General features: G+C 36.9%; 1 protein-coding gene across 1 annotated transcript in view; it reads right to left on the reverse strand.

The window, feature by feature from the left end:
- The window catches only part of DEPDC1B (DEP domain containing 1B), a 125,398-nt gene extending 106,646 nt beyond the window's left edge, over positions 1-18,752 (reverse strand). The window contains exons 1-3 of the mRNA XM_051971223.1: positions 18,607-18,752; positions 18,307-18,516; positions 17,773-17,860 (exon numbers count right to left, since the gene is read on the reverse strand). Of these exons, the coding sequence (XP_051827183.1) occupies positions 17,773-17,860; positions 18,307-18,516; positions 18,607-18,752 (444 nt within the window). The remainder of the gene's footprint in view (positions 1-17,772; positions 17,861-18,306; positions 18,517-18,606) is intronic.
- Positions 18,753-19,059: the final 307 nt, after the last annotated feature.

Here is a 19,059-nt window from a genome sequence, read left to right on the forward strand (position 1 = left end):
CAGTGATGAAGAAAGCCATGTACACCCAGAGAGAAGCCGGTGGGAACTGAGTGTGGACCACAACATAGCATTTTCATGCTTTCTGTTGATGTTTGCTTGTATTTTATTTTCCTTCTCAGGTTTTTTTTTTTCTTCCTCAATCCAATTTTTCTTGTACAACAAGATAGCTGTATAAATATGTATACATATATTGGATTTAACATGTTTGCCATGTATTGAACTACCTGCCATCTAGGGGAGGGGGTGGGATGAAAGGAGAGAAAAATTTTGAAAAGAAGGTTTTACAAGGATCGATGTTGAAAAATTACTGATCCATATGTTTTGTAAATAAAAAGCTTTAGTAAAAATAAAAATAAAATTCATCTTTGTTCCCTCCTATCTCTCCATCCCCAAATTGAAAAATAAAAGCAAAACTCTTTGTACAAACATATATAGTTAAGGAAAACAAATTTCTCACATTGACCATGTCCAAAAACAGTCTCAATCTGTATTCTGTAACCTATCAGGAGTTAAGTAGCATGTTTCATGATGAGAGTTCTAGAATCATAGCTGGTCATTCAATTGATCAGTTCTCATTCCTCCTCAGTTGCACATTTCACTCCATTACCTGTTGCCATATTCTCTTCCTTTGCCCCAGTCAAGAAGAAAGAACTGGCCATACTCCTTGCCAATATCAACCTCATTAACCTGGGGGATGAAGGTGGAAGAGTAATAGCCCTAAACTTTAGAAAGATCAATCATTTTGGCATCTGAGTGGAGGATGAAGTAGAATGGAAACTTCAGGCTGAAATCAACCAGAAGGCTATATAATAGTCCAACTAATGGCAACGAGAAACTCAAGGAGGATGGTGTCTGCATAGGAGAGAGAATGGGATACAGACAAGAGATGTTATAAAGATAAAAATTACAAGATTCAACAGTGCAGTGGAAATGTAGAATAAGTGATGTTTAAAGCTGACATCAAAGTTATGAGTCTAAATAACTGAGTGGATGATGCTGCCCTCTGCATTAAGAGGGAAGTCAGAAGAAGGAAAGGATTGGGAAGAAATATAATGTTTTGAATATGCTGAGTTTGAAATGCTTATGGAACATCAAGTCTGAGATGTCCAAAAGAGATGGAGATGGATAACTATAGAGCAGGACTATAGAGTCCTTTGGAGATTAGGGCTAGCTATATAGATCTGGTGATCATCTGATCAGAGATGATCAATGAACCCCTGATGAGATTATTAAGTGAGAGAGCAGAATAAAAAGTAAAGGGGTCTCAAGACACAGCAACAGGGGACAAAAAAAGCTAGTAGACTTGACATGGATGAAGATCCACCTAAGCCACCAACTAGTGATTACAGAAGTGAAGTCAAAGAAGAAGAGAAGCAAAAACTAGAAAGGAAAGTATATTCAGAAGATGATTGAAAGTGTCAAATGCAGCAGAAAGGACAAAACAGATTAAGATTAGGAAAATCTTTTGTAATTAAGATGCTATTGATAAATGTGGAGAGAGAATATCTAACCTTTCTTTACAATTGTCCAACTAATAATCTTAAAGTAATTTCAGGATGTCATGCTTCTGATCAGAAAATGACAGAAGCTCCTCATTTCTTTTGGGGTAAAATATATAATCCTTTGGCATTTAAAGTATCTTTTTAAGCAGATTATACAATATTCCCTTCACTTCAACCAAATTAGCCTATAAAATGGTCCCTAAGTATGACATTTTATCTCCCTCACCATGCCTTTGTATAAACTGGAATATTCTCCCTCTTCACGTTCACTTCTTAAAATCCCTTCAAGGATCAGCTCAAGGGCTACTCCTTCAAGAGGCCTTTTCTGATTTCCTAAATCAATAGTGACCCCATCACTTTACATATATATATATATATATATATATCCTATATTGACATATCTGTGAACATGAAGTATCTTCCAGTAGAAATAAAGTGTTTTGGATACAAGAGTATTTTCAAACATCACTGATGGTTTCTCACTATATCAATCACAACAATAAATCAAATGTTTATTAATTATTTACTATGTTACACTCAAGAGTTCCAGGTCTGATTTTATCATAACTTTCAATGTGGTACCCAGTAATATAAATGGTATAATGATTATTTAATTTTACTCATCTGGGAAATCAATCTGTCATGAAGTATTCATGAAGTACCTACTATGTGCCTGGCACTGTCCTAAGTGCTGAAGATACAACTATGCAAAGTTACTCCAAAAGTATAAGAATGACACCATATAAGAGCCAGAACCAAAGAAATTATCATTTGGAAAGGGGATTAGATTCATTATTCTTAACTCTAAAAGAAAATGGGTAAAAATTACAAGGAAGCAGATTTGGCTTGAAATAAAGAAAAACTCCTTGACAATTAGAGCTAGAAATGGAATAATTCCCTTCACTGAAGGTCCTCCAATAAAGTCTGGGTATAGGTACCTTGGGTAAGTTAAAGAAGATATACTGGTTTGGATGTAGGCACTTAGTGATGTCTAAGGTCTCTTACAACAGATACACTGGAACTTCCTGATCTCCACTGACCCCATAGTTTCTCCCTAAATGAAAATGTTGTCTCTCTCCTCAAGTTTTCCTAGAGTATTTTCTCTGCATCTCACTTTTGCCTTTATTAGATGCTTAAAATTACAGGATAGACACTTACTAATGTTTAAATAAATAATAAAACATGAGGAGGAAATGTTCATAACAAAACAATGGGAGAAGCTTTTGGTCTCTATAATCAGTTAATCTTATTCTTTTTAAGATCTCAGCTCGTTACTAATTTAAGAACTAAGAGCACCAAAGACAGCCAGATTAACTTAATATTACGGGCCAATCAACAGATTATCATAACTATTATTGAAATATGTTTCTTGACATCTTTGCAGAACATGATTTCAGTTTCCTTCCTTTTTGGAGCAGGAAATATACATGGTGATTCTGTCATTTTTTTTTCACTAATGTCTGACTCTTCATGACATCGCTTGGAGATTTCTTGGCAAAGATATTAGAGTAGTTTGCTGTTTCCTTCTCCAGTGGACTGAGGCAAATAGAAATTAAGTTACTTGTTTAGTTTAAGTCTAAGGCATTTTGAACTCAGGTTAACTCCAGTCTAGTATTTGCTCCATTGAGCCATCTAGCTGCTTCATGTGATACATAGAAAATACTTTATAAATGCATTATACCTCTATTTTGTTTCCATGCTTAATATTAAAATAATAACATTTAAATGATTCTTAAACACTAATGATTTTATTTGGAACATAAAATTAGTTTTAACCCATTTGAAGCTATTATTAAATAATAACTTTAAATGTGCCCCCCCCCAAACTGCATTGACATATTTCTAAGCATCAGAGTAAGCAATGGGAGTCAGAGGATAATAATCAATCACCCCTAAGGTAAGTTCTTAATAACCCTGCTTTCACAGCTGGGGGGTAGGGGTGGGGAGTCATCAAAGTCTACTCCCTCGGTTTAGATAGTAGTGAATCCACTCCTTCCAACTCTAAATCTATAATTATAAGAAACTTCCCCATGTGGTTTCAGTCTAGCTTTTGAGAGAAGTCCCTTAGAAGTCCTTAGCCTGAAACAAAAGATCGAGACATTAAGATACATATTTCCCCACAAATTTCTCTCAGTTTAATAGGAAAGTAATCCAACTTTGGGGCCACTTAGGTGGCAGCCGGCTCTGGACAAGTCACTTAGTCCATTTGCCTTATTTTCCTCATCTGTAAAATGAACTGGAGTAGGAAATGGTAAATCACTCTAATATCCTTGCCAAGAAAATTCCAAATTTGGTCCTAAAGGGATGGATATGTCTGAAAAAATGACTGGAACATCAGTAACTAATCTACTTTAGGGTTTCAAACTCTGTGTGAGTCCCTTTTTCAGGAAAATAAAAATCCCATGTGGGTTAAATTTTGCCCTATGTGCATTCTATACTAAAACAGCTAACAAACATCCTGAAGAATCCTAAAGAACTGACTGTGACAGCCTGAAAGGAAGAGTATATAAGTCCCTGATATACATCAGACTTTCAATCACAAAAAATCTAGAATAATTATTTCACTAGATAAAACCCCACAAAATTAAAGAAACTTCCAATCCAAGATAGATCTTTTAAAATACATGTAGTATCTTCTCAGTCCTCATCCTTCTCAGTGTTTTGGTAACATTAAGAATATCTGAGACCACTTCTCTCATCCAGTCTTTCTTCCCTGGATTTCTGTGACAACAGTTATCTCTTGGTTCTCTTCCTACTTATCTCTCTACTCAGTTTTCTTTGCCAGATCATCATCCATGCACTTCCCTTTCATCCCTAACTATGGGTATATCCTAAGATTGTCTTGTACCCTCTTCTCTTCCTACTTTATGTTCTAGATGAGCTAATCAGCTCCCATGGTTTTAGCTATTATCTCTACGTAACAAAATAAATGCTTAATAAATATTTATTAAATATTCAATTCATGTTTTTCAGGAATACAAGTGAAACCAGATGGTGGGACATATCTGCAATCCTTTCTAAGAGGGAGACTAAAAAAGGTGAATTGCTTGGGCTTGGGAGTTCTGAGTTGTAACGAGGCTAAGCCAATGGGTCATCAGAATTATGTTTGTCACCAACACATGGAGGAAGGGGATAACTAGGGATAAATTGGACCAAATCAGAAATAAAACAATTCTAAGGTCTTGTGAGATCAAGTTCAAGAGCAGCTGCTGCACTTTGGCCTGGGAGAAATAGAGGAATCCAGTCTCAAAAAAAAAAAAAAAAAAAAAAAAGAGTATCAATGAAGGCTAGCTTTTCATTCCTTATTTTTATTCTTAAAAGTATTCAGATCAACAAACAAAATATGAGCACCTACTAAGGATAGGAAGATGGTGTGAGGTGGGCTCAGTGGATAGAACATTGAGCTTAGAGTCAGAAAAACAAATTTTCCTTAGTTTAAATTTGGCCTCAAACATCTCTAGCTGCATGAGCCCAAGCAAATCACCTCACCTTATTTATCTCAGTTTCCTCATGTGTAAATAGAGAAGGAAATGACAAACCACTCCAATATCTTTGCAAGAAAACCCCAACTGGAATCATGAAGAGTGGGACATGATGAAAATGAATGAACAACAATAAAAGGAGTAAGAAAACAGTCTGAGGTAGGTGAAACCACCCTGAATTTGGAATCAAGGAATCCACATTCAGATCCCAATTCTGCCACTAATTAGCTATGATCTTGACAAGTATCTTAATTTCTCTAAGTCTGTTTCTTTATCTGTAAAATGAGAGAATTATACCAGATGAGTTCTAGGCACTATAGGTCAGGGATATACAAACTCATAATAATAATAATAATGGACTATATAGCACTTTATAGTTGCAAAGCACTTTAGATACATTCCTGTAAGACAGATAGTTTAACTTCCCTTTATAAACCAGGAAACTGAGGTTGTAGGAAGGTATGTTATTCTACTCAATAATAACTGTAGGTCAATTTTATATTTTGTTTTAAGACAGTAATATCAAATTCAAATAAAAAACAGATCCCAATGGACCACAAATTGACTTGGAAGACCACAAATTAATATTGTCAGTATTGGATTGAACTTTTATTTACTTTGCTAAATATTTTCAAATAACATTCTTAATCTGGTTCTCAGGAATTTGTGTGTAAGCTTGTGGCAATGAGTTTGACAACTCTACTTTATAGTTTACATGCCTTTCTTTCATCAGCCTTATGAGGTAGGGAATAAAATAGTATTAGCTCCATTTTATAGGGGAAGAAATTGTGGTGGAGAGAGGTCAAATGACTTACCCTAGAGTCACACAACTAATAAATGGCACAGCAAGGACTTATATCAAGGTTCCTTAATTCCAAATGGCCAGCCTTCTCCACTATCCTATGATGCTTCCTCAATCAAGCTTCTGGCTTGGCTTTTATGGCTAGTAAGTAAAAGACTCTTGCCTTAAACCTAAATCTTCTTACTTCAGGCTAATCTCTAATTGTCAGGATCTATATTTTGCCATTAGGCCCAGATGGCTGTGGAGGAAAGGATGGGGCTGGTGACTTTGCACAACCCTCCCTTACCAAATCCAACTCACTTGTATATAATGGCATTACCTCCCAAATGTCATGGTCCTTTTCCAGAACAAAGGCAAACCAATAAATGACAACCACAAAATGATTTTCCATCAAGTTCTCCCCACATTCTTTGGAAGCTTCCTAAAGCCTCCAAGACAGAATGCTAAATGCTCAATTCAAAACCTTTCATAATCTAATCCCTTCTACCTGGCCAATATCCCCACTTCCTCAATCCCAAATACAAACACCCTATCTCTCAGCTCCAGGCAATTTCTCTGAACCAGGAATGTTCTCAGACCTCCTCTCTGACTACTGACCCACCAGGCTGCCTTTAAAATCTCATCTTTTACAGAAGCATTTCCCAGGAATCCATGTGTGCAAAAATGTTTGTGGCAGCCCTTTTGTAGTGGCAAGAAATTGGAAATAGAGTGGATGCCCATCAGTGGAGAATGGCTGAATAAGTTATGGCATTATGAATGTTATAGAATATTATTGTTTTATAAGAAATGATCAGCAGGATGATTTTAGAAAGGCCTGAAGAGACTTACATAACTAATGCTAAGTGAAGTGAGCAGACCTAGGAGATCATTATACATAACAACAATAAATCTATATGATGATCAATTCTGATAGATGTGGCTCTCTTCAACAATGAGATGATTGAAGCCAGTTCCAATGATTTTGTGAGGAAGAGAGCCATCTACACCCAGAGAGAGGACAGTGGGACCACAACATAACATTTTCACTCTTTTTGTTATTGTTTGCTTGCATTTTGTTTTCTTTCTCTTTTTTTTTCCTTTTTAATCTGATTGTACTTGTGCAGCAAGATAATTGCATAAATATGTATACACATATTGGATTTAACATATATTTTAACATGTTTAATATATATTAGATTACTTGCCATCTAGGGGAGGGAGTATGGGGAAGGAAGAGAAAATCTGTAATATAAGGTTTTGTAAAGGTCATTGTTGAAAATTTATCCCTGCATATGTTTTGAAAATAAAAAGCTTTAATTAAAAAAAAAAAAAGAAGCCTTTCCCAAACCCTCTTAAAGCTAGTGTCTCTTCTCTTTTAATTATTCTTATCTATTCTATAAATATTTATTCTCTTCTGTGTGTATGTATATATGTATATTAACATACATATACAAATACACATATACACAAGTGTGTATATACATATAAGTTCCAAGAGGGCAGGAACTATCTTTAGCCTCTTTTTGTGTACCTGGCGCTTAACACAATATTTAGCATATATTAGGATCTTAATGAATGCTAAATGATTAGCTGAATGACTGATTATGACAAAGAAAAAAGAAAAAGACAAATAACCTGAAAAGGAAACAAAGGAGAGGGAAAATTAGGTGGGGGGTGGGGGGGGGGGGAGGGAAGGACACTTAAGAGAAAACAAAGGGACAGTTAGGTAGCAGTGTATAGAATACCAACCCTGAAGTCAAGAGGACCCAAGTTCAAATGTGACCTCAGATACTTAACACTTCCTACCTGTGTGACCCTGGGCAAGTCACTTAACCCCAACTGCCTCAGCAAAGAAAGAGGGAGGGGGGGAGGGAGAGAGAGAGAGAGAGAGAGAGAGAGAGAGAGAGAGAGAGAGAGAGAGAAAGGTACAAAAGGCATGAATAGATTAAATATAACCTCAGTTGTCTTCAAAATAGGCTGTATCATTCACAAAACTCATTTTCCCTTCCCTGACAATGGCTTAATATCAAATAACTTAGTAGGAGAAATATAAAGAGTTCCTAAATCAAGAAACAATGTTTTTTAAAACATATACTACTAATATATTTGAAAATGATATCTAACGACTGCATTTTTAAAACATAAGCTATAGCCACATAAATTGCTCCTTTTAATAGTTCAATTAGTTCTAATATGTACAGCTACAGTGAAATTAATCATTATGAAGAATCTAAGTCAACCAGAGAAATAAATGCATTTTTATGGGCAAAAAACCCTAGAAATATTGAATTATACTTCCAGAAAAAAAATTACAGACTTTAAAAAGATTAGACTCTCAAAATTAATTAGTTTCCTTCAATGTATTTCAACAAAACAAATGTTTATTAACTTCTTCCTATGGGTAATACAAAGTGCAAGGTACTATGAATGTTGTAGTTATTCATAGCTCAGGTTAAAAAATAAATGATGTTTTGTCTTTTTTCCATATATATTTCATTGTGAAGACCACTTTAGCCAAAATGATTTAAGTCAGTCAGTCAACAAGAATGTGCCTTCTATGTGCCAGCTGCTATGCTAACTAGTAGGGACACAAAGAAAGGTTGAAAAAACATGATCCTTGCTCCCAGGAGCTCCCACTTAGTAAGGGCGATAACATGCAAATAACTATGTCCATACAAGATAGACACAATTAAAATGAAAGTTATAAAGCACTAACAGTTAAAGAAATGGAGAAAGTTCTGCAAAAAGTTAAACTTAAAAGATGATGAGGTTTGGAGAAAGCCAAGGGAGCTAGAATGCAGAGATAAGGAAGGAAAACATTCCAACTGTGGAGAGTAAAGAACTTGATCAATGTTGAGAAATACATTATCATAGGTGAGGAACAGCAAACAAATGCTAGGATAGCATTTGTACTCTGATAGGATCAGAGTACAAGGAGAGGAGTAAAGTTTAAATTTGGTGTGGTGGCACTAGCCTGAAATTCTTACTATTACTCAGGAGATTGAGGTTGGTAGATGTCTAGAGTTCCATATTCTGAACTATCATAGACTAAATCAACCGAGGGTCAAGGTAAGTTCCTCATTTGAAGGGAAGGAGCTGCCTAAGGAGCAGATCTGCCCAAGCCAGATACTAAGGAAGTCAAAATTTCTGACCTATCATTAGTAGAATGGGTGCCAGGGCAGCCCTTGCAATTTTAGATTAGCTAAATTGGAAGACCCAACTCTTAAAAACAACAAGAAGAACCAAAAAAGAATCTGGAAAGAAGAGTAATTTAGATAAAAGTGGGGTTCTTTTATCATTAGTTATTCAGAAAGTTGCTGATGATGGCTTATATAAGAAGTTGCACAAAAGACTTAATCAAAGAGATGGATGAGTCGTGAAGTGGGAGTGAGACTACAGACAAATAGCTTGAGCATAGATAGCTACATTGGTATATTAAGAGAAAAGAAAAGAAGGCTTTAAGTACTTGGTTTAAAGAAGCATATGCCAGAGAATAGATAGTTAGATGCTAAGTGGATAGAGTGCTAAGCCAGGAGTCAGAAAGAGCTGAGTTCAAATGCAGACTCGGATACTTACTAGTTGTGTGAGCCTGAGCAAGTTATTTCATCTTGTTTGCCTCAGTTTCCTCATTTGTAAAATGAGCTGGAGAAGGAAGTGGTTAAACCATTCCTTAAAAGACATCACTTTGTAACAGTCAAGTTACAATGTGTCCAGCTGTGGCGGATCAGACTGATATGAACATGGAATGCTCTACTATAGGTGAGCCACAAATAATCCATATGAATATTTCGGGGTTTAACTTTGTGCATCTCACATTTCTTTTGAGCTACTTCAATTCTGTTTTGCTTATACAATATATAATACCTTTCCTAATGAGGATATGTCATACTAGGCTATCTTGTACCAGCGTCTCTCTCATGTCATGCAATTCATTCTAAAATTCTTGAGACTTTAAGAGTGTCAAAGTATCATTTTATCTAACCACTATATTCTTGGCATGTGTGAATCCTCCATATGACAATCTTTATGGCAAGCATACATTTGGCATCTGAACACTATGACCAGCCCAATGAGTTGCACTCTCTGCGGCTGAGTTTGAAGGGCTAGCAGTTTATTTTGAGAAAGCATCTCAAGTCTGGTATCTTATCCTGCCAGATGATATACAGAATCTTCCTAAGACAATTCAAATGGAAGCGAAACATATCAGGAAAATGATATGAGGCTGGTATACTGTTCAGGTTTCACAAAAGTATGAGAATGAGGTCAGCACAGTGGCTCTGTAGACCTTCAGTTTGGTAATCTGTCTAATGCCTCTTCTTTCCCATACTTTCCTTCAGAGTTTCTCAAACACTGAGCTAGCTCTGGCAATGCAAGTATCAACCTCATTATCAGTACTAGATTTCTACAGAATATATTGCCAAGGTAAATAAACTTATCCACAGTATTCAAAACTTCTCCATTTGTTGTAATTAATAATTCCACATACAGATGATATGGCGCTGGCTGATGGAACACCTATGTTTTCTTGGTAGTAACTGTTAAGCCAACATGGCAGAAGTAGCAGAAAATTGATCCAGACAAACTTTGTTGCAGTTCAACTTCAGTGGTTACATCTGCAAACAAAAAAATCAGGCACCAACCCTCCCTCCACTTTAGTTTTGGCTTAGCCTTTTCACATTGAAGAATTAACCATCAGTGCAATAGTTGACCTTGAGGCCATGTTCACTCTCATTGAAAGAGTCTGAAAATGGCTGAAAACATCACTCTAAAAAGCATAGGATCAAGCACACAGCCTTGTTTCACTCCAATGTTGACTTGAAAAGCATGAGAGAGCATCATCCATAATGAAGAACCCAGGAAATCATCCCATCCTGAGATTGATGCACAATACATGATGAACTTTTTGATCCAAATTTTGACATGATTTTCCATAAGCCTATATGGTTGATCTTGATTTAAGTATTTGGTCAGATTTACAAATGTTGCATAGAGGCCTCTGTTCTGCTCTTGGCATTTCTCCTAGAATTGGCAGGCAGCAAAGACTTCTTCAACCCTTTTCCAGCCCGTTCTGGTTTTTGGGTACATGACCATCTTCCAGGTGAAGGAATTGGCCTATTAAAGAGGGTTCTAACAAGAATCTTGTCAGCAATGACTGAGTGATGTGTTATTGTCACAGGACAATCTATTCCCTTTAGCTTTATAGAGATGAACAATGGAGGCATTCTTGAACTATTGTGAGATAATCAACTCTTGCCAAATAATATGAAAAATTTCAATCAACTTTTGTATGGGCAAAGGACACCCTCCCCATCTTGTAAATCTCAACTGGAATAGAATCAGCACCAGGTGCTTTGCCACATAAAAAGAACCTAATGGCATTCAAAAACCTCTTTTTCAGTTGGAACTTCAGCTAGGGAAGGATTAACAGCAACCTGAGGTAATTGGTCAATAGCTTCAGCATTGATCCATGACAGTCTGTTGAGAATACTATAGAAGTGTTCAGCCCATCTCTCTAGGAGCATGTCCTTATAATTGCTCAATGCATTGAGTATCTGAGATGAGGCATAGGTTTTTGGCCCATAAATAACCTTCTGAGCTTTATAAAAAATAATTTTTTGGATTGCTACTATTAGCATAAAACTGAATTTCATCTGCCTTCTTAACTGAGCCAAGAATCTTGCATCACTCAAAGCTTTACTTGTACTTTAAGTACTGCTTTCTGTGGTGTTCTCGTTTTTTCATTTAGCAGCTTTTGAATTTCCCTAAGATTTTTGTCAAACAAGTCTTGATATTTGTAAGTGTTCTCACCCAGATAAGCAAATGCAGTATTGTACACCAAATTTCTGAAAGCTGCTCACTACTTTTCTGTTCCACTTTTGCCAACTGTGTGTTGACTCAACTTTTCCTCTAAGTTAGCAAGAAACTTCCTGCTCAGAAAAACACTTTAATATTTTGATACTAATTCTTCTGGTGGTCCTTTTGCCTTGGGGCCACCACTTTTCTTAAGCATGAATATTTAGCTTAGAAAGGATAAGTCTGTGATCAATCTAGTACTCTGCATTACCCATCACTCTATCACTCTCATAATCTGTCTCTCTCTTTACAATGACATAGTCTGTTAAATGCCAATATTTGCTGTGAGGGTGCAACCACAAAGTTTTGTTGAGTTTAAGTAAATGGAATACACTGTTGGTGATGAAAAGGTCATGAGATGCACAAATCTTCAGTAGGAAGTAACCATTACTGTTGCTGTTTCCAACTCCTTTCTACCCAAGAACTGCTTCCTATGTTTGGCAAGCTCCAATGTTAAAGTCATTCAAAATTATAAGCTTATCCTATTTTGGCACCAGGTCTTCATAAAAAAAAATGACCTCATCAAGATTCAGCATGGTTGGAGCATAGGCAATGATGATAGTGATATATAGTACTTCCCTTCAAGTGGGAATTTTACTGCCAAGAACCTCATTCACTCCTTTTGGTCAGCATATAAATTTGTTTAGTAGATTAGTTTTATTTGCAGAATCTATACCAGTTTCATGCCACCCCCCTTTATTGCGACCACTACAAAAAAATAGATATCCAACTCTGACTTCATTTGTCAGACTTGTTTTACTCAGGACTGCTATCTGGGTATAATGCCTGCTGAGTTCTCTTGGTAAGAGAGCTGCTCATCTCTCAGTGTTCATCAGCACACACTTAAAGATAACACACTAGATTTTATGTCATTTATAAGTATGTGAATATTCCATGTGCCAATCATGAATGGAATCAATTTTGCGGAAGTTTGATTACCTTTTTTTGTGTTTTGGCCACAGGTTGGGATCCCCACCTACTATGGTAATCAGGTCAGGGTTGGGTAAGCAAACAATTTTTAAGGCAACTTTTCTAGCCATTCTCATACCAAGAGATGAGCAATACAATCTGTAAAAAGGCTGCATAGACACCAAAAGGGCTGTCAAATCTCAGTGCTGCTTCCAATGAAGATATCCTTGTGGCCTGAACACCTGTTGGCAGGGTTATGACTATAGCTCTCATTGTATCAGCACCTGCTACTCTTTCTCACTTGCCCACCGCCACAGTACTTTGAGATGGGTATAAATGGTAAAATGTCATGGGTGATATCTTTTGATTTATGCATAAATTGGATTTAAGTGAGGCAGAGTTAAACAAAGTTGTCAGTCTCACTCTCTCTTCCAGAGTCATCATTGTTTAGTGGCAGGATATAGTCAAGATGATGGGTGATGGCTCAGAAGCAGTGGAAGACCCTGGTATCTTCTTCATATAACCGAGCTCTAAGTACTCCACAGTGCCCATTTCAGCTGCCTTCATGGCCATTGGAATAAATTGTTCTCATCTACTCATCCCCCCAGGGAAAGCCTTTCTATGGTTAGGGTAGACACCCTCCAGCTCACTAGTGGGTTTCCTTGGTTATCCTCAATCTAAAGGGTTGGGCTAAAAGAGCCTGTCTGCTGAAACAGTTACTGGGGAGTGTATACTGTGTGTGCCACAGCTTCTTGGAGTCACAGGGAAGAGTTAGGTGGATCAGGTGGACACGAAACGTATAAAGTAGCCCTCACACTAGAAGTACTGAACACATTCTACAAATCACTCCAATAGCTCTGCCAAGGAAACCCAAAATGATGTCATTAAAAGTCAGCCATAACTGAAATTAACTGAAAAACAATGTAGAATAGATTTGAAAGAATGGAAGCACTGAGATCTGCATAAGAGATCTGTTCACAATGATTGATCTAATTAAACAAATCAAAATATTAATTTTCTATTTCACTTGATCAGTAGAGTCCTGGACTATATGTTCCCATTTCTCTTATCTTTTTCCCATACATGCTATCTCACTCTTCCTTTTTAAATTATTTTTATTCATTCTTGTAGTTCAGATGTTTTTAATTGTCTGATTCTCTGTATACCTATTTGGGATTTTCTTAGCAACGATACTGGAGTGGTTTGCTATTTCATTTTCTAGTCCATTTTACAGATGAAAAAACAACTGAACAACAATCATGCATATAAACAAGTCTTCCTGACTCCAGACAAAATTCACTATCACACCATCTAGCTGCCCATTTACTCTTACAAAATAGCTCAATCTCAGAATTTAGCATATTGAATTGTCCCTACTAGATTATCCACAGATAATTGTTGAATGAAAGAATTCAACAAATAAAAGGTTTTCTAAATGTTGTTTCAGTATTGATAAGAGTTTTGATCTACTAAAAGAAGAAATCACAATGAAAATGATTCTGATTCCATAGTTCAGGAGAACCCCAATGTTTCCTTATGCCCAGTGACCTCAGAATTTCTGTATTTTTCTTAATCCACTGCTGTAAATGAGATGGTAGTATGGAAAGAAAGAAGCTCTAATACCAAGAGCTCTAACATTGGGATGACAAAAATATCTGAGAATGAACATCAAAGTTGCAGAGGCAAATAAAGCCCCATAATTGTTTGCATGCTGTCACTCTACCCTCCATAACTTCTTAACAGAACCAACAATTTGGAGCTATATTCAAAAGTTCATTAAATTTATATAACTCTGGTCCCAGAAATCCCACCCATAAAGGGATCAAGGAGTAAAAGAAGCTATAAACAAAAATATCCTGTACACTTGTACAAAAACAAGTGCTTATAACACGATTGTTGCAGCAAAAAACTGGGAAACAGATGAACAAATTACAGTATATGAATGCTATGGAATATCATGCCATAAGAAATGACAAAAGGAATGGATTCAGAAACTATCGAAGAATATAAAGGGGACGAAATAGAACAATTTATAAAATGTCTATATTATTAAAAAAAAAAAAAACCAGTGTTGAGAAACTTGAGACCCAGTAATACAGCTATTAGGTATATAACCTAAAGAGATTTAATAAGAAGGAAAAGGATCTAGTTGTATAAAAATATTTATAGCAGCTCTTTTTGTGGTGACAAAGAATTGTAAATTGAAGAGATGCCCATCAATTGAAGAAGAATGGCTGAAAAGGGGATACAGGAATGTTGTAATGATCAACTAAGAATGACTTAGCTATTCTCAGCAAACAATTCCAAAGGACACATGATGAAAAACTGCTACCTACCTTTAGTGAGAGAAACTGTGGAGTCTGATTGCAGTTGAAGCATACCTTTTAGCTTTCCTTATTGTTCTTATTTTTTTGGTCTTCATCTTCTTTTGCAAAATGGCTAAGATGGACATGTTTTGCATGACTGTACATGTATAATCTATATCAAGTTACTTTGTCTTCCCAAGGAATAGTTTGGGTAGGGAAAAAGGTAAGGACAGAATTTGGAACTGAAATTTTCAAAATTAATGCTAAAACATGTTGTTTACATGTAATTAAGGAAAAATTGTAGAGAATTATAGAAAAAAAAATTATGAACCAATGCACTCAACAGCAAACTACAACTCTCAAGGACTATAGGTGTATACACAGATGAAGTATACAGGAGTTAAAATTTTCCAGGGATGGTCAATATGTGGATCTGCTTTATGTGACTAAGTTAAACTAATGCCTAACTCTTTTTTAGGGTCCCCCAATCTTAATCTCCCACTTGCCCTGCCATTCTTCCCCCTGGTGAATTCTGAGTGCCACTAAAAAACTTAGAACTTGTCTGTCCCCTTGTTAATTAGTTTAAAAAAAAAAAAAAAAACCTTTCTTTGTGATGATTCTAACTTAGTGTAGGAAAGTTTTGTTTTGGTTTCTTTGGAGGAAGGATGTGTGTACAGAAAATTGAGGGAAGAAGGGCAAGTTATAGATTAATCCAAAAAGTGGGGGAGGAGTTTCAATGAAATTATTTTTTGAAAATACACATAAAATAAGGAGGAGGCTCAGTGAGACAATTCTAAATCTAATGAGGTGAATTTAATAATATATTTTGAAATAAAGCTGCATTAATGAGACATTGTTTCATAAATAATATTATCGTTCTGTCTGTTTGTTTTTTTTAATATATGGAAAGTGTTTAGGTTTGCTGATGTTTAGAATAACAAAAAATTTTAATGCAATCAAACATATATTGAAATCTCTTTGAAAAGAAGAGACAAAACATGCAAGCATACAATGAAAAATAACATCAATTATAAGCTTTCTTAGTTTTTTAACCACACATGGAGCAAAATACAACTTCCATAGAATCCAATGGATTTTTTTAAATTAAACATTCCTTTACTTCAGGCTTATTCCAAACCTCTTTACCAGACCTCCCCTACTCCCCAGTCTCAATTTCCTCTTTTAAAAGCTAGATAACCTTATCAGCTTCTTTTGTGCTTCCTAATTCATGCTCAATTAGAACCAACTAAAGTTAGCAAGATAGGGCAGAGTTAGAGTGTCAGGTCTGCAATCAGGAAAACCTGAGTTCAAATTCAACCTCAGACACTGTGTGACCCTGAGCAAATCAGTTAATCCTGCTTGTCTTAGATTCTTCAGAAATCAGCTGGAAAAAGAAAGGGCAAGCTACTTATTTTTGCCAAGGAAACACCAAATGTGATAATGAAAAATTAAAACAACTAAAAAACAATGGAACAACAAGTTTGTGCTTGAAAACATTCAATAAGAAGGGATTCCTCAAATCTCCTGAAGCAGCATCCTTTGGACAGCTGCTTTGGACAGCTCTAATTTTTAAGAATTACTTTCTTATATTAAACCTCTTTTTACCTCTTGGTACTTTCTATGGAATGCTTCTGGCTGTGCCCTCTGATGCCAAAAATAAATCTGAGCCCTATTGTATGAAATAGTCTTTCAAATACTTGACGGCATGTATCATGTCTAAGTCTTCTATTTTCAAATTTTAAGCATCTACATTTCCTTCAGGAGATTGTGATAGTCAAGAACTTAGTGATTCTGATTAGGAGAGAACGCTACCCTGAATATTCCTTTTCTGGACCCTCTCTAGGTTATTACTTAGTTAGAGGTGTCTGAGGACATATTTGAACTCAGATCTTCTTGATTTTGGGTACAGCATTCTTATCTACTGCACCATCTAGCTGTCTTAAATCTTATTAGTTCTTCAGACCAAACCTTTGTTGTTGTTTAGTCCTGTCTAACTCTTCTTGATCCCATCTGTAATCTTCTTGGCAGGGATACTAGAGTGGTTTGTCATTTGTCCTTGAACTAATTTTTACAGATGAAGAAACCAATGCAAACAGAGTTAAGTGACTTGCCCAGTCTATTAAGTATATGAGGTACTCAGGATTTCCAGACTCCAGATTCAGCACCCTAACCACTACAATTAAAGCTTCTCTGTCTCAGTTTCTTAATCTATAAAAAGAGCATGCTCCTACCAAGGTTTTTATGATTTTAAAGTTTGTGAACTAACATTTCGAAAGTGCAAATCTCAAAGAGCTACACAAATGTTATTATTATATTCTAGCCCTTATCAATCCAATGCAATAAACATTTAAACAGCACATATATTGTAGACATTCTGCTAAGTGCTTCAAAAAACAATTTTTAAAAAAAATCCCTGTCCTCAAGGAGCTTAAAATCTACAGAGGGAGACAAAAGGAGGCAGAAAGCTGGATAGGATGGGATAAGGAAGGAGGGAAGGTGGTATATAAAGAAATTAAGGGGTATTTAAAGTTATCTGGAGTTGAAACCAAGCAGAGCAGCAGATGAATGGAGGATTGAGCTGAGAATCCACTTCTCATCTTTTCCACAGGAATAGCAGAAGTGCAATAATTATTTTACCCCAATTTTATATTCAAGTAAAAACTGACATGTATATATCTGGTTTAAAGTCACTCAGAAGAAAAGGTACTCTCCAAGTTCAAGACAAACAAGAGTTGCTTTTGATAGTCTAGCCCTGATGTCACTTTACTCGATGAACAAAGGCAGGGTGCTCAGAGGAAAATCTAAACAATCACCACAGGAAACGAAGCAAAGAGAGATAACCCAATCTAAGCTAATAGGAGGCAATGGGAGGGTAGAACAGAAAACCGTTTTGCCACAGCCACAGGGATGTACTAAGTTTCATTCAGGAAGGTTCACACCCAGCCCCCGTGAAGGATAAATAGACTGAACACAAAACCAAACCAAATCAGGTTCTTTTCCTCAGCTAAGCCGCTGTCACCATCAGGTCTGTTTAGCTTAAAAAACAAGATTTCAGGATTTAAATCCCATTGGATCTGAAAATGCCTTTAAAAAAAATCTCAGGTCGTCCTAATTTTTATTTCTTAAAAGGAAAGATGGAATGGAGGGAATTAAGGGTCTGAGGTTCGTACTCCTTTTCTTTTACCTGGAAAGTTAACTAACAGCTGGAGGATAATTCAGCCATGCACCAAGCTGGCTGGACTCCAAGTCTTAGCATTCTTTCCTCAAACACCAATAAAAATCAGGTTGCAGCGACAGCCCAGCCTCCATCTCAATCAGGACCCTTGGAATCCAGATTTCAGAAATAAAGAATATTAACCGAATAAATAATATTAACCACAGACAAGCCGGGAGCCCACGAAAGAGCTCTTCCCGGAGGAATTCAACCAAATTCAGCCCCCACAAGCCCAAAGACCCGGGAGGCTCAAACTCACAGGAGCCTAGGATGGCCATCTGCACCGCAGGGGGCTAGGAGAAGGGGACAGTGCTGGCCGCCGTTCCCCCGTGAGCTTACCAACTTGGTCGCGCGGTAGGGCCCAGGTCCAATAATTCGGTGTTCCATGCCCCCTCCAGCAGCGCCCCGCTGCGCCCCTGGGGAAAGGGCTGGGTACACTTCCCGGGGATGATTCCAAGCGGGGATTGGACTGGGCAAAGGAAACAGTTTGAATTGCAATCCTGAAAGGACTTCATGCTCTGATTGGGCGTCGTAAGAAGCCACGTGACGAAAACTTTACGTCACAAAGAGAATGCGGAACCCCGAGAATCTAGAATCCAGAAGTAAGTTACCTAAAAAGTGGAAATTCGAGTCCTCCCGCTGCTTACTTCTGAGGCTACAAGCGCTTGCTCTCTCTAGCTCCTTCGATTCTCCTCCGGGGGACATTGTCACCTCCCTTCCTAGCCCTAATAAATTGAACTGCAGACACAGGCATTTCAACAAATTCTCCCGAACTAAGAGCTCGCTGTCCAGCTTTAGAATAGAGCTGATACTTAGGAGAGCAGGAACAGAAGGAAAAAAAAAAGGTTCTCGGAAGAGAGAGCTCCTAGATTTGGGGCTGGAAGAGGGCTTTGGATATTTCCTAGTCCAAACTCCCCTCATTCTGTGCCCAATAAGCATTTATTTAAAAGTGCCAGGCATTGCTTTAGGTGTTTGAAGCAAGGTAAAACGTTCCTGTTTTCAAGTGGCTCAC

The sequence above is a fragment of the Antechinus flavipes genome, chromosome 1, assembly GCF_016432865.1.
Source record: "Antechinus flavipes isolate AdamAnt ecotype Samford, QLD, Australia chromosome 1, AdamAnt_v2, whole genome shotgun sequence".
Lineage (NCBI taxonomy): Eukaryota > Metazoa > Chordata > Mammalia > Dasyuromorphia > Dasyuridae > Antechinus > Antechinus flavipes.